The sequence below is a fragment of the Rhinoraja longicauda genome, chromosome 9 (assembly GCF_053455715.1).
Source record: "Rhinoraja longicauda isolate Sanriku21f chromosome 9, sRhiLon1.1, whole genome shotgun sequence".
Lineage (NCBI taxonomy): Eukaryota > Metazoa > Chordata > Chondrichthyes > Rajiformes > Arhynchobatidae > Rhinoraja > Rhinoraja longicauda.
In genome coordinates this window covers 2147936-2164135 of record NC_135961.1, presented here as the reverse complement: position 1 = coordinate 2164135, position 16200 = coordinate 2147936, and the positions used below count along the sequence as shown (strand labels likewise).

Below are 16200 nucleotides of genomic sequence, written 5' to 3'. Positions count from 1 at the left end.
CGCACAATCTAGCAGGACAAAATCTAGCAGGCGAAATATGAGGTGCTGTTCCTCCAATTTCCGGTGGGCCTCACTATGGCACTGGAGGAGGCCCATGACAGAAAGGTCAGACTGGGAGTGGGAGGGGGAGTTGAAGTGCTCGGCCACCGGGAGATCAGCTTGGTCAATGCGGACCGAGCGCAGGTGTTGAGCGAAGCGATCGCCAAGCCTGCGCTTGGTTTCGCCGATGTAAATAAGTTGACATTTAGAGCAGCGGATGCAATAGATGAGATTGGAGGAGGTGCAGGTGAACCTTTGTCTCACCTGGAAAGACTGTTTGGGTCCTTGGATGGAGTTGAGGGGAGATGTAAAGGGACAGGTGTTGCATCTCGTGCGGTTGCAGGAGAAAGTGCCCGGGGATGGGGTGGTTTGGGTAGGAAGGGACGAGTGGACCAGGGAGTCACGGAGGGAACGGTCTCTGCGGAACACAGAGAGGGGAGGGGATGGGAAGATATGGCCAGTGGTGGGGTCCCGTTGTAGGTGACGGAAATGTTGGTGGATGATTTGTTGGATCCGCTGGCTGGTGGGGTGGAAGGTGAGAACGAGGGGGATTCTGTCCTTGTTACGAGTGGGGGGAGGGGGAGCAAGAGCGGAGCTGCGGGATGTAGAAGAAACCCTAATGAGAGCCTCATCTATAATGGAGGGGAAGCCCCGTTTTACGTACGACTGGGATAGGTGCGACTGCGATGTTGTAGCCTTTACGAAAACCTGGTTAAGAGAGGGGGCAGGACTAGCTGCTCAATGTTCCAGGGGACAGATGCTTCAGGAGAGACGGAGGTGAGCAATATTGGCAACAGCTGGGGCCAACTAGCAGATATTGGTTGGCCACTTAAACCCAGGCAATCTAACATGAGGGAGAGGAGGAGTGTAGAAGCAGGAGCGGAGAATGAGGAAGAAACACAGTAGGACACCTCCTTCCTACTGGTGTTCCCCTGTCACAGGTTCGAGGAAGGCTGAGCTACAGGGACAAACCTGCGACCACAAGCGTGTGATCACCACTGGACTGTTGGGAAAGAAGAGACAGCCAGCGCCTCCACCTGAGGCTAGGACTTGGTGGCCAGAGCAAGCTTGAGATGTCAGAGTCACTTTCTGCCCACGGACAATGAAAGGGCAGCGCCCACACACGACGAGGGACTACGCCCACACACCCAGAGGCAAAGACTGGCTGCCAGGATAATGCAGAGACCGCCAGTGCTGTCTCTTCAAGCTTAAAGCTGAGCCGCCAGGAAGAAACCTGTCCGGTCAGCACCTCCTCTCAGGGCAAGGGTGAACTACAGGAAGAGGCCTGAGGTTGCCATGTCTCCTTCGAAGACCAGGACTAAGCCTGAGATTACCAGCACCATTGCACGCGCGTTCTGACGGAGAGGGACAGTCCCGCCCCATGCGGTCCTGGACTTGCTTACCACTGTAAATAGAATAAACCACATGAGTTCACCATAGGCCTTTCAAACCAATCCCTCATCTGTATCCAGTATGAACAAGGGTCTCGACCCAAAACATCACCATTTCCTTCTCTCCAGAGATGCTGCCTGTCCCACTGAGTTACTCCAGCATTTTGTGTCTATCTTCGGTTTAAACCAGCATCTGCAGTTCCTTGCTCTGCCTAATACACGGCCCTAGTGAGACCGCACCTGGAGTACTGTGTGCAGTTTTGGTCTCCAAATTTGAGGAAGGACATTCTTGCTATTGAGGGCGTGCAGCGTAGGTTCACTAGGTTAATTCCAGGGATGGCGGGATTGCCATATGTTGAAAGGATGGAGCGACTGGGCTTGTATACACTGGAATTTAGAAGGATGAGAGGGGATCTTATTGAAACATATAAGATTATTAAGGGATTGGACACGCTAGATGTAGGAAACATGTTCCCGATGTTGGGTGAGTCCCGAACCAGGGGCCACAGTTTAAGAATAATGGGTAGGCCATTTAGAACGGAGATGAGGAAGAACTTTTTCACTGAGAGTTGTAAATCTGTGGAATTCTCTACCTCAGAAGGCAGTGGAGGCCAATTTTCCGGATGCTTTCAAGAGAGAGTTAGATAGAGCTCTTAATGATAGCGGAGTCAGGGGGTATGGGGAGAAGGCAGGAACGGGGCACTGATTGTGCATGATCAGCCACGATCACGGTGAATGGCGGTGCTGGCTCGAAGGGCCGAATGGCCTCCTCCTGCACCTATTGTCTATTGTCCATCTAAGACCACAAGAAATTGCAGAGAATTGTTGATACAGCCCAGACCATCACACAAACCAACCTCCCTTCCATTGACTCCATTTGCACCTCACGCTGCCTCGGCAAGGCCAGCAGCATAATCAAGGACGTGTCACACCCTGGCCACTCCCTCTTCTCCCATCAGGCAAAAGGCATAGAGGTGTGAAAACGCACACCTCCAGATTCAGGGACCGATTCTTCCCAGCTGTTATCGAGCAACTGAACCATCCTACCACAACCAAAGAGCAGAACTGAACTACTATCTGCCTCATTGGTGACCCTCGGACTATTCTTGTTCGGACTTTGCTAGCTTTACCTTGCACTAAATGTCATTCCCTTATCATGTACACTGTAAATGCATTGATTGTCCATCCGCTGACTGGATAGCACGCAACAAAAGCTTTTCACTGTACCTTTGGTACACGTGACAATAAACTAAACTGAAGTGAACTGAATCCCCAGCCATTGAGGCCAAATGCCAGGGTCTATTGAGCATGTTTAGATTGAGGGTTTTGGCAGCCTGGGCTTTGTGTTTTATTGGGAGGCTGTGAGGAAGTTGGCTGGGTCAGCATGGGCAAGATGGCAGGCAGAGTGCCACAGACAGCCAGGGTCAGCTGAATGGTGTGGGGGCAGCCTGTGTATGGCAGCTCATGTGGAATTGAAGTTAACACAGGAGATGTCTGCATTGAATTTTGCTATCATAATGTGAAGGGAATCTCTCAGAACAGGTTTTTGGTGCCTTCCACTGATGAGAAATTGAAGTCACATCTTCAATGCTTTGGCATCTGCCCCATCCTTGACACACATTGCCCTTGATTTGCAGGTGACTGAAGGGAAGCAGGACCTGGAGAAGACCTTGCAACTATCTCACAAGTGGAAGGGTGAGACCAAGTCATTGTCAGAGTGGTTGGCTGCACGAGAAGGTGAAGTGAAGCTTAAATCATCTCGAGGACCAATGTCTGATAACGTAGATGCAGAAATCAAATCGATTAATGTGAGTATTTTGCTTCCTCAACTTCGCTGGCCTCAACTTGTCATCTGCGCTTCAACATGAACTGTGATTCAAACATTATGGTTAATTTGCAGGATACCTTTCAATGACTGAAATTGAGGAGCATTTTTCATTGTGGAATTGTTCCCTAACCCTAACCTAAGTCACACATGAGCTCATTGAATGGCAACACAGGGTACGAGGGACTGAATTGGCATTTTGCACCTGTTTCTTTGTGGCACACACTTTATTTGTGATATGTGGAAATGGCTGGTAAGGCCAACATTTATTTCTCATTCCTAATGACCCTTTTTGTGTTCACAATGCCATACACCATAAGAGGCATGCGTTTTGGTTGGTGGGGAATGCTGTTGGCTGGCAGTGAAGTCATGGTTCATTTTAAAGCCATGATGGTGTTTGAATTGGAGAAGAGACTCCAGGGACGGCATCTCCACATTGCATGCCACCTCGCTCATTGTAACGGTCATAGAGTCATAGAGTGATACAGTGTGGAGACAGGCCCAACTTGCCCACACCGGCCAACAATGTCCCAGCTACCCTAGTCCCACTTGCCTGCACTTGGTCCATAACCCTCCAAACCTGTCCCATCCATGTACCTGCCCAACTGTTTCTTAAACGGTGGGATAGTCCCAGCCTCAACTACCTCCTCTGGCAGCTTGTTCCATACACCCACCACCCTCTGTGTGAAAAAGATACCCCTCGGATTCATATTAAATCTCTTCCCCTTCACCTTGAACCTATGTCCACTGGTCCTCGATTCCCCTACTCTGCTGCATATGAATGAGCACTGTCAGACCAGCGGGATGTATTTGCCAGCTGCTGCATGGCTGCAGGCATCTTCTTCTGCGCGACAACTTGGTTTGCGGTGGCGTTTCTGACTGGCAAACTGTTTGGGTTACGAGCAGTTCGCTGGAACGGAACCTGGCCGTGAATCGAGGAGGACCTGTATGTCATTCTTGGCCAAAACGATGGTCCACTAACTTTGGCATCGTGAGCCCTCGTGTTGACCATTCATGAATGAGCTGCTTCCCATGCCCTGTTGGTGAATGGTTTTTGTCAATCCCAAATAGCTGCTTGAATTTCTATTGAAGTAATTGCTTGAAAAATGGTTTTCAAAAATGTTTGGTTATTATTTATCCTCAATATTTGACTGGGAGATTCTGCTTGATGGCAGCCCTCCTCATTCACAATGTTCTCTTTTGACATGTTTCTTCGTTTCCAATTGAAGAGATGGCGTAGAATGGCAGTGTATAGTTGCACCATTTCGTCTCTCCGACCTCCTGGAGGAGTAATCCCATTCATTTCATTTTCTCTCATTTCCCTGGAACTTGTTCTACTTTTCCAATTCTCAATAATCCGATTTACCATTTACTTGACTGGTCAGTTTAATTTACCAACATGTCTTTCCAATGTCTGAGGAAACTGGAGCATCTACAGGAAATACTTGGGTCAACATTCTGCAGAGATGGCCCCCAAGTTCATAAAATAATGACGTTGTAATGGCAGTTTCAATACCATCTCAAAATCCTACTTCGATAGCCATTACTACTCGGGGATGAAATGTAGTTATAGCTTACGCACACGTCGCACCCTGATATGACAAAACGAATCTTCAAACGTCCTTTCTTAATTAATTGGTTTTATTAAAGCAGCACAAGTAGCCTCTGGAGCTGTGAGACGGCAGCTCTAACTGCTGTATCCTGTATTTATCTCCATCCTGTATTTATCATAATAATAATTCATAATCGTAATTTATTAGCCAAGTATTGTTTGCAACATACGAGGAATTTGGTTTGCCACACAGTCAAAACAAAAAAAGCAACAAGACGCACAACTACATAAAAATTGACATATACATCCACCACAGCGGCTCCTCCATATTCCTCACTGTCATGGAAGGCAATAAAGCCTTATCTTCTTTCCTCCTTTCCTCCCCCAGTCGGGGGAGTCAAAACATCCGTAGTTGGCGATCGAGCTCCCATGTCGGGGCGGTCGAAGCTCCCACGTGGGGGCGGTCCAACTCCTGCGGCTTTGAGATCCTGAAATCGGCCTCTCATCAGAGATTGCGTGCTCCGCGACGTTAAAGTCCGCAGCTCCCGCAGGTTGGAGCACCAAAGGCCAACCCCTGGCCAAGGGATCGCCCGCTCCAAGTTGTTAACGTCCGCAGGCTCAGCGGTTTCGGCCCAGACAAGAGGCCGCCAACTCCACGATGTTAGGCCGCAGTGCAGACGGAGGTGCGACACGGAAAAAGTTGCATCTCCGTCAAGGAAAGAGACAAGAAAAGTTTCCCCCTTCCCCCACCGCCCTACATAATACGAAACTAAAAATAAACAAAAACATACATTCACAACAAACTAAAAACACCAAAGGAAAAGACGAAGACAGACCGTTGGCGAGGCAGCCATCGTGCAGCGCCCCCTGGTAGTATAATATCCATAACATTTATCCATAATCCATATCTGTGGAACCATGGCGCAGCGGTAGAGTTGCTGCCTAATGGCGCCAGAGACTCGGCTTCGATCCCGGCTACGGGGGCCGTCTGTACGGAGTTTGTACGTTCTCCCCGTGACCTGCGTGGGTTTTCCCCAAGATCTTCGGTTTCCTCCCACACGCCAAAGATGTGCAAGTTTGCAGGTTAATTGGCTTGGTATAAAAGTAAAATTGTCCCTAGTGTGTGTAGGATAGTGCTAATGTGCGGGGATCGCTGGTCGGTGCGGACTCAGTGGGCCGAAATGCCCGTTTTTGTGCTGTATCTCTAAAGTAAACTGAACTTTAAAAAAGGGTGCCATTGTTAATGAAATGTGAAGTGTCAAACTGAACCTTGTCCTTGCATGCGGGCTGATGTATGGTCATGTTCATTTTAAAGTTTACCGTGCAGTAGAAGTATTTGTCATGTTGCGATATGGCGGTTTTCTTATTTTAAAATGGATGCTTGTGTGGTCAACCTGGATTTGTTGATTAAGAGTGTGTGATCCACACCAATTTATTTCAACAGCTAATTCTGAAAGACTTGGAGGCACAGCGAAGTGAACTCGGTGGCATTACTGAAAGTAGTGCTGCCCTGCAAGGTTTGGTAGAAGGCAGCGAGCAGTTTCTAGAGGATAACCTGGCTGGATTGAACACAAGCTGGAACAGAGTCCACACTCTGGCACAGAGTTGGCGTGACAGACTATTGGTAAGTCACCGAATGGCAATGTAGAAACAAGGAACTGCGGATGCAGATTACTCACACGAGGAATGATTGGAAAGACAGGGCTTATATTCACTGGAGTCCGGAAGGATGAGAGGGGATCTTATATAACATATATAATATATATAACAACTACAGCATGGAAACAGGCCTGTCCGGCCCTACCAGTCCACGCCGACCATTCTCCCTGACCTAGTCTCATCTACCTGCACTCAGACCATAACCCTCCAATCCCCTCCTATCCATATACCTATCCAATTTACTCTTAAATAATAAAATCGAGCCAGCCTCCACCACTTCCACCGGAAGCCCATTCCATACAGCCACAACCCTCTGAGTAAAGAAGTTCCCCCTCATGTTACCCCTAAACCTTTGTCCCTCAATTCTGAAGCTATGTCCCCTTGTTGGAATCTTCCCCACTCTCAAAGGGAAAAGCCTACCCACGTCAACTCTGTCCGTCCCTCTCATAATTTTAAAAACCTCTATCAAGTCCCCCCTCAACCTTCTACGCTCCAAAGAATAAAGACCCAACCTGTTCAACCTCTCTCTGTAGCCTAAGTGCTGAAACCCAGGCAACATTCTAGTAAATCTCCTCTGTACCCTCTCCATTTTGTCGACATCCTTCCTATAATTTGGCGACCAGAACTGCACACCATACTCCAGATTCGGCCTCACCAATGCCCTGTACAATTTCAACATTACATCCCAACTTCTATACTCGATGCTCTGATTTATAAAGGCAAGCATACCAAACGCCTTCTTCACCACCCTATCCACATGAGATTCCACCTTCAGGGAACAATGCACAGTTATTCCCAGATCCCTCTGTTCCACTGCATTCCTCAATTCCCTACCATTTACCCTGTACGTCCTATTTTGATTTGTCCTACCAAAATGCAGCACCTCACACTTATCAGCATTAAACTCCATCTGCCATCTTTCAGCCCACCCTTCCAAAAGGCCCAAGTCTCTCTGTAGACTTTGAAAATCTACCTCACTATCAATTACTCCACCTATCTTAGTATCATCTGCATATTTACTAATCCAATTTGCCACACCATCATCCAGATCATTAATGTAAATGACAAACAACAGTGGACCCAACACAGATCCTTGGGGCACTCCACTAGACACTGGCCTCCAACCTGACATACAATTGTCAACCGTTACCCTCTGGTATCTCCCATTCAGCCATTGTTGAATCCATCTTGCAACCTCACTATTAATACCCAACGATTTAACCTTCTTAATCAACCTTCCATGTGGAACCTTGTCAAATGCCTTACTGAAGTCCATATAGACAACATCCACAGCCTTGCCCTTATCAATTTCCCTGGTAACCTCTTCAAAAAATTCAAGAAGATTAGTCAAACATGACCTTCCAGGCACAAATCCATGTTGACTGTTTCTAATCAGGCCTTGATTATCCAAATAATTATATATATTGTCCCTAAGTATCTTTTCCATTAATTTTCCCACCACAGACGTCAAACTAATAGGTCTATAATTGCTAGGTTTACTTTTAGAACCTTTTTTAAACAAAGGCACAACATGCGCAATGCGCCAATCTTCCGGCACCATCCCTGTTTCTAATGACGTTTGAAATATTTCCGTCATAGCCCCTGCTATTTCTGCACTAACTTCCCTCAATGTCCTAGGGAATATCCTATCAGGACCTGGAGACTTATCCACTTTTATATTCTTCAAAAGTGTCCGTACCTCCTCTTCTTTAATCCTCCTAATTTCCATCACTACTCTACTTGTTTCGCTTACCTCACATAATTCAATATCCTTCTCCTCGGTAAATACCGAAGAAAAGAAATTGTTTAATATCTCCCCCATTTCTTCCGGCTCAGCACATAGCTGTCCACTCTGACTCTCTAATGGACCAATTTTATCCCTCACTATCCTTTTGCTATTGACATATCTGTAGAACCCCTTGGGGTTTACTTTTACATTACTTGCCAAAGCAGCCTCATATCTTTTTTTCGCTTTTCTAATTTCCTTTTTAAGATTCCTTTTACATTCTTTATATTCCTCAAGAACCTCATTTACTCCCTGCCGCTTATATTTATTGTATATCTCCCTCTTTTTCCGAACCAAGTGTCCAATTTCCCTGGAAAACCACGGCTCTTTCAAATTATTATTCTTTCCTTTCCACCGAACAGGGACATAAAGACTCTGTACTCTCAAAATTTCACCTTTAAATATCCTCCATTTCTCTATTATATCCTTTTCATAAAACAACAATTTCCATTTCACTCCTTTTAAATCCTTTCTCATCTCCTCAAAATTAGCCTTTCTCCAATCCAAAATCCCAACCCTTGGTCCAGATTTGACCTTCTCCATAATGATATTGAAACTAATGGCATTATGATCACTAGACCCAAAGTGCTCCTCAACACATACCTCTGTCACCTGACCCATCTCATTTCCTAACAGGAGGTCCAACACTGCCCCTTCTCTGGTAGGCACCTCTACGTATTGCTGCAAAAAACTATCCTGCACACATTTTACAAACTCCAAACCATCCAGCCCTTTAACAGAATGTGATTCCCAGTCTATATACGGAAAATTGAAATCACCCACAATCACCACTCTGTGCTTACTACTAATGTCTGCTATCTCCTTACATATTTGCTCTTCCAATTCTCGTTCCCTATTTGGCGATCTATAATACACCCCTATAAGTGTTGCTAAACCTTTCTCATTTCTGAGTTCCACCCAAACAGCCTCCTTAATCGAGCCTTCTAGTCTGTCCTGCCAAAGCACTGCTGTGATATCCTCCCTGACAAGCAATGCAACACCCCCACCTCTTGCCCCTCCGATTCTATCACATCTGAAACAATGAAATCCTGGAATATTTAATTGCCAATCGCAACCCTCCTGCAACCATGTTTCACTGATCGCCACAACATCATACTTCCAGATGTCAATCCAGGCTCTAAGCTCATCCACCTTTCTTACAATGCTCCTAGCATTAAAATATACACATTTAAGGGACCCATCATTTCTTATTCTCAGTTTATTTCTTTTCCCTTCTTTCTCTCCTACATATTGGGTCTGAGTGTTTCCCTTTTCTGCCTCCTGCCTCACACACTGCCTATTAGCTATCTGTGTTTGAGTCCCTCCCCCCAACCGTACTAGTTTAAAGTCTCCGCAGATATTTTAGCAAATCTCCCCGCCAGGATATTGGTTCCCCTCGGGTTCAGATGCAACCCGTCCTTTTTGTACAGGTCATACTTCCCCCAGAAGAGGTCCCAATGATCCAGAAACTTGAAACCCTGCTCCCTGCACCAGTTCCTCAGCCACGTATTTATCCTCCACCTCACTCCATTCCTATTCTCACTATCGCGTGGCACAGGCAGTAAGCCTGAGATTATTACTTTGGAAGTCCTTTTTTTTAACTCTCTTCCTAGCCCCCTGAATTCTCCTTTCAGGACCTCTTCCCTTATCCTACCTATATTGTTGGTACCTATATGTACCACGACCTCTGGCTCCTCTCCCTCCCCTTTCAGGATATCCTGGACACGCTCAGACACATCCCGGACACCGGCACCAGGGAGGCAAACCACCATCCGGGTCTCCCGACTGCGTCCACAGAAACGCCTATCTGACCCCCTCACTATAGAGTCCCCTATTACTACTGCTCTCCTCTTCCTTTCCCTACCCTTCTGAGCAACAGGGCCGGACTCCTTGCCAGAGGCCCGGGCACCGTCGTTGCCCCCAGCTAGGCTGTGTCCCCCAACAGTACTTAAACAGGAGTACTTATTTCCGGGGTACTCCCTAGTCCCTGCCTCTGTTCCTTGCCCCCCCTAACAGTGACCCACTTGTCTACCTCCCGTGGTCTAGGAGTGACCACCTCCCTGTAACTCCTATCTATAACCTCCTCACTCTCCCTGATCAGACGGAGGTCATCAATCTGCCGCTCCAGGTTCCTAATACGGTCCCTTAGGAGCCCCATCTCGTCACACCTGGCGCAGATGTGGATGTCTGGAAGACTATCAGACTCCCAGATTCCCCACATCTGACACCCAGAACAAAAAACTGCCCTGGCAGTCATACTCTCCAAACAAAGCCCCGCGCTCGGTTACTAAACCTACCGCCCGGCCGCTACTCCAACCGCTCCAACCGCCCACCCAAAAGAACTGAGTGATCTCCTGGGAGAGGCGAAAAACCGGATAAAAAACCCAGGCCAATTTGGGAAAAAATCCGGGAAATTCCTCTCCGACCCCAAGCTAGGCGATCGAAACTAGTCCGGGAGATCACACAGGTCTTACTCCTTACTATCCCCACACAATCCCCACACACTACTTCCCAAGCAACACAGTTGGTGCTGCTTGCTGCTGCTGCTTGCTGCTGCTGCTTGCTGCTGCTGCTTGCTGCTGCTGCCTGCTGCTGCTGCCTGCTGCTGCTGCCTGCTGCTGCTGCCTGCTGCTGCTGCCTGCTGCTGCTGCCTGCTGCTGCTGCCTGCTGCTGCTGCCTGCTGCTGCTGCCTGCTGCTGCTGCCTGCTGCTGCTGCCTGCTGCTGCTGCCTGCTGCTGCTGCCTGCTGCTGCTGCCTGCTGCTGCTGCCTGCTGCTGCTGCCTGCTGCTGCTGCCTGCTGCTGCTGCCTGCTGCTGCTGCCTGCTGCTGCTGCCTGCTGCTGCTGCCTGCTGCTGCTGATTGCTGCTGCTGCTGCTACTGCTGATTGCTGCTAGAGACGTATAAAATTACAAAAGGACCGGACAAGCTAGATGCAGAGGGCAATGAAGGCCAATTCACTGGATGAATTTAAAATAGAGCTCTAAGGGCTAGTGGAATCAAGGGATATGGGGAGAAAGCAGGCACGGGTTACTGATTGTGGGTGATCAGCCATGATCACAATGAATGGCGGTGCTGGCTCGAAGGGCCGAACGGCCTCCTCCTGCACCTATTTTCTATGCTTCTCTGTTTCTATGCTGGTTTCCAAAAAACACCACAAAAGGCTGGAGTAACTCAGCAGGTCAGGAAGCATCTCCGGAAAATATGGATAGGCAATAGACAATAGGTGCAGGAGTAGACCAATCAGCTCTTCTAGCCAGCACCGCCATTCACTGTGATCATGGCTGATCATCCACAATCATTACCCTGTTCCTGGCTTCTCCCCATATCCCTTGACTCTGCTATCTTCAAGAGCGCTATCTAGCTCTCTCTTGAAAGCATCCAGGGAATTGGCCTCCAATGCTTTCTGAGGCAGAGAATTCCGCAGATTCACAACTCTCTGGGTGAAAAAGTTTTCCGTCATCTCCGTTCTAAATGGCCTACCCTTATTCTTAAACTGTGGCCCCTGGTTCTGGACTCCCCCAACATTGGGAACATGTTTCCTGCCTCTCGCAGGTCCAACCCCTTAATAATCTTATATGTTTCAATAAGATCCCCTCTCATCCTTCTAAATTCCAATGCATACAAGCCCAGTCGCTCCATTCTTTCAACATATGACAGTCTCGCCACCCCGGGAATTAACCTGGTGAAACTATGGTGCACTCCCTCAATAGCAAGAATTACCTTCCTCAAATTTGGAGACCAAAACTGCACACAGTACTCCAGGTGTGGCAAAAAATAGGTGGCATCTTGTGTCAGGGCCCTTCTTCTGACTGATTGCAGTGGAGGGGAGAAGATAGGTGGAAGAGAAAGGGGAGGGGGGTAAAGTGAGGGGGGGACTTTGGTAGTTAGCTAAAATAGGAGAATTGAATGTTCATACAGTACGGTTGTAACCTACCAAAGTGGAATATGAGATGCTGTTCTTCCAGTTTGCATAGGGCCTCACTCTGGCAATAAAGGAAGCCCGTGATAGAAAGGTTGGCATAGGAATGGGAAGGGGGGTTCAAATGGTTAGCAACTGGGAGATCCAGTAGGCCTTGGCAAACTGAACACAAGTGTTTGGTGAAAAGGTCGCCGAGTCTATCCTTGGTTATGTACAGGAGGCCAGATTAGTAACACCAGATGCAGTAGGTGAGGTTAGAGGAGGTGCATGTGTCACCTGGAATGAATGCTGGGCTCCCTGCATGGAGGTGAGGGAGGGACATCTCCTATGGTTGCACATCAATGCCTCCAGATTCAGGGACAGGATCTGGAGGTATGCATTTTCACATTATATCATCCCAACATTTAGCCCAGCTCCCTGACTGATGAAGGTCAATGTGCTGGAAGCAGCCTTGTTCACCAGATTTACCTGTGAGGCCACTTTTAAGGAATGGCTCTGCCCTCATCAACCTTTTTGTTTACAGAGTCATAGAGTCATGCAGCGTGGAAACTGGTCCTATTAAATCTCTCCCCCTTACCGTAAACCTATGTCCTCTGATTCTCGATTCCCCTACTCTGGGCAAGGATCTCCATGCCTCTACCTGATCTAGCGCTCTCATGATTTTGTAAAACCTCATCCTCATCCTCCCTGCGCTCCAAGGAATAGAGTCCCCGCCTACTCAACTTCTCCCCATATTTCAGGCCCTCGAGTCCTGGCAACATCCTCACAAATCTTCTCTGCACCCGTTCCAGCTTGACAACATCTTTCTGAAAACATGGCGCCCAGAACTGAACACAATACTTTAAACACGGCATCATCAGCATCCTATGTAACTGCAACATGACCTCCCAACTTCTGTACTCAACACTGACTGATGAAGTCCAATTTGACCACCCTATGTACCTGTGACTCCACTTTCAAGGAACTATATACCTGCACTTCTCGACTACACTCACCAGAACCCTTCCATTCACCATGGAAGTTCTGCCCATGTTAGACCATCCCAAAATGCAGCACCTCTCCGTATTAAATTCCAGCTTCATCGTGTTTCTTCACCTCTCTCTCCCTGCCTATCCTTCTTTTGAGACTTACTGGCCCTGAAACCTCTATCTTCTAATCACTTTCCAATTTCTGACCTACTGCTCTGTTTCTCACCCCTTCCCCCCCCCCCCCCCCCCCCCCTTCCCTCCCCTTCTGCTCTTGAGTTTAAACCTTCCTGTGGCAACAGCAAACCTCCCCGCAAGGATATTGTTCCCCCTCCAGTTAAAGTGCAACCCCGTCGCTCTTGTACAGGTCACCTCTACCCCAGAAGAGATGCTAATTAACTTAAAAACCCACCCCCTGCACCAACTCCTATGCCATCCATTCAGCAGTCCTATCTTTCTATTCTTACCTTCACTGGTGACACTGGGAATAATCCGGAGATTGCAATTGTCAAGGACCTGCCATTTGCCTATAGTGGCTCACAAGACCTCATCCCCTTTCCCCCCTATGTCATTTGTGCTGACGTGCGCAATCGCTTCACGCAGCTCACCCTCCCCCTTGAGATTGTTGTGCAGCCGCTCACAGACATCCAGGACCCTGGCACCAAGGAGGCAACCGAGCCAGAGGGAGGCCTCACAGCACCAGAGACTCGAGTTCCATCCTTACTACGGGTGCTGTCTGTACAGATTTTGTACTTTCTCTCCATGACCTGCGTGGGTTTTCTCTGAGATCTTCTGTTTCCTCCCATAATCCAAAGATGTACAGATTTATAGGTTAATTGACTTGGTATAAATGTAACATTGTCCCTAGTGTGTGCAGGTTAGTGTTAATATGCAGGGATCACTGGTCGGTGCGGACTCGGTGAGCCGAAGGGCCAGTTTCCGTGCTGTATCTCTAAACTAAACAAACCATCCTGGAATGCTGGAGAGAAGGTGGAAATATGTATTTTACTGGATGGTGGGCAGTCTGTGGTAGTGCCTGAGGAATCAAGGGGGTTGTCCTCTGCTCTTGACAATACAGATACTCCTCAACTTACGATGCTTCGACTCATGATATTCCGACTTTACAATGGTGCAAACGCTGGGCAACGGCAGAGAGCAGCAGCTCGTTTCCGGTCACGTGATTGGGTGCATTTAAATGCTTTATCGACGTACGATATTTTCGGTTAGAGATACAGCGCAGAAACAGGCCCTTTCGGCCCACCGGGTCCGTGCCGATCAGCGATCCCTGCACATTAACACTATCCTACACCCACTATATATGCAGTATATATATAACCACTAGGGACAATTTTTTACATTTACCAAGCCAATTAACCTATAAACCTGCACGTCTTTGGAGTGTGGGAGGAAACCGAAGATCTCGGAGAAAACCCACGCGGGTCACGGGGAGAACGTACAAACTCGGTACAGACAGCACCCGTAGTGGGGATGGAACCCAGGTCTCCGGCGCTGCATTCGCTGTAAGGCAGCAACTCTACCGCTGCGTCACCTTGTGTTTTTGTACAAACGGCAAGTTAATTTTCGGAGAAGAGTCTTGGCCAATTCTTGTCATTTTGTTTCTCCAATAGGATCATCATCATCAGATGGAAGATTTCTATCAGAATGTTGCCCACATAAGCACCTGGCTGTATGAAACTGAAATCCTGCTCGATGAGATTGATAAGAAGTCAGATGTTCAAAGGGACGAAATACTGAAGGTAAAAAAAGTGAAAAGGTGTTAGATTTATGAGGGAATAGAATTTGCTACCTTTAGTTTAGAGATACAGCGTGGAAACAGGCCCTTCGGCCCAACGGGTCTGTGCCGACCAGCGATCCCCGCACATTAACACTATCCTACACCCACTAGGGACAATTTTTGCATTTACCAAGCCAATTAACCTACAAACCTGTACATCTTTGGAGTGTGGGAGGAAACCGAAGATCTCGGAGAAAACCAACGCAGGTCACGGGGAGAACGTACAAACTCCGTACAGATGGCACCCGTAGTGGGGATGGAACCTGGGTCTCCGGTGCTGCATTCGCTGTAAGGCAGCAACTCTACCGCTGCGCCCTATCTGAAGGACTTCACCCAGATATGTACCCACAGAAAGTGTTATGGCATACATGTAAATAGGAAATAACAGGATCATAGAATCATACAACATGGAAACAAGCCCTTCGGCCCTAATTGTCCTTGCCAACCAAGATGCCCCATCAATGCAAATTCCACCTGAGCCATATCCCTCTAAACCCATCCAATTCATGTACCTATCCAAATGTCTTAACATGTTGTTATTGTACCTGCCTCAATGACCTCCTCTGGTCGCTCATTTCATATACCCACACCCTGTGTAAAAATAGGTTCTCGCTTGGGTTCCAATTAAATCTTTACCCACTCTCCTTATGTTCTCTGGTTCTTGGTTCCCCTGCACTGGGTAAAAGAGTCTGGATTAACTCTATCTGTACTCCTCATGATTTTGGACACCTCTTTGAGATCACCCCTCATCCTCCGGCGCTACAAGAAACAAACGATAGAGCTGCTGCCTTGTGGTGCCAGAGTCCTGGGTTTGATCCTGACTATGGGTGCTGCTTGTACGGAATTTGTACGTTCTCCCTGTGATCGCGTGGGGTTTCCCCCGGGAACTGCGGTTTCCTCACGCACTCCAAAGACGTATAGGTGTGTAGGTTAATTGGATTTGGTAACATTGTAAAATTGTCCCCAGTGTGTAGGATAGTACTAGTATACGGGGTGATTGCTGATTGGCGTGACACTCGATGGGCTGAAGTGTCTATTTCCACGCTGTATCTCTAAAGTCTCCCCCTGTAGCTAATGCCCTCTAGTCTTAGCATCATTCTGATAAATCTCTTCTGCACGGTGTCATAGAGTCATACAGCGATGAAACAGGCCCTTCGGCCCAACTTGCCCACACCAACCAACATGTCCCAACTACCCTAGTCCCACCTACCTGCGTTTGGTCCATATCCCTCTAAACCTGTCCTATCCATGTACCTGTTGTTAATTGCT

The 16200-nt window shown here is 47.9% G+C and overlaps 1 protein-coding gene across 7 annotated transcripts in view; it reads left to right on the top strand.

The window, feature by feature from the left end:
- Positions 1 to 16200, top strand: part of LOC144596441 (utrophin-like) — a 401591-nt gene that overhangs the window by 190852 nt on the left and 194539 nt on the right. For all 7 annotated transcript variants that reach the window (XM_078404693.1, XM_078404692.1, XM_078404691.1 and 4 more), the window contains 3 exons: positions 3068 to 3238; positions 6252 to 6431; positions 14765 to 14893. In XM_078404693.1, coding sequence (XP_078260819.1) covers positions 3068 to 3238; positions 6252 to 6431; positions 14765 to 14893 — 480 coding nt within the window. The remainder of the gene's footprint in view (positions 1 to 3067; positions 3239 to 6251; positions 6432 to 14764; positions 14894 to 16200) is intronic.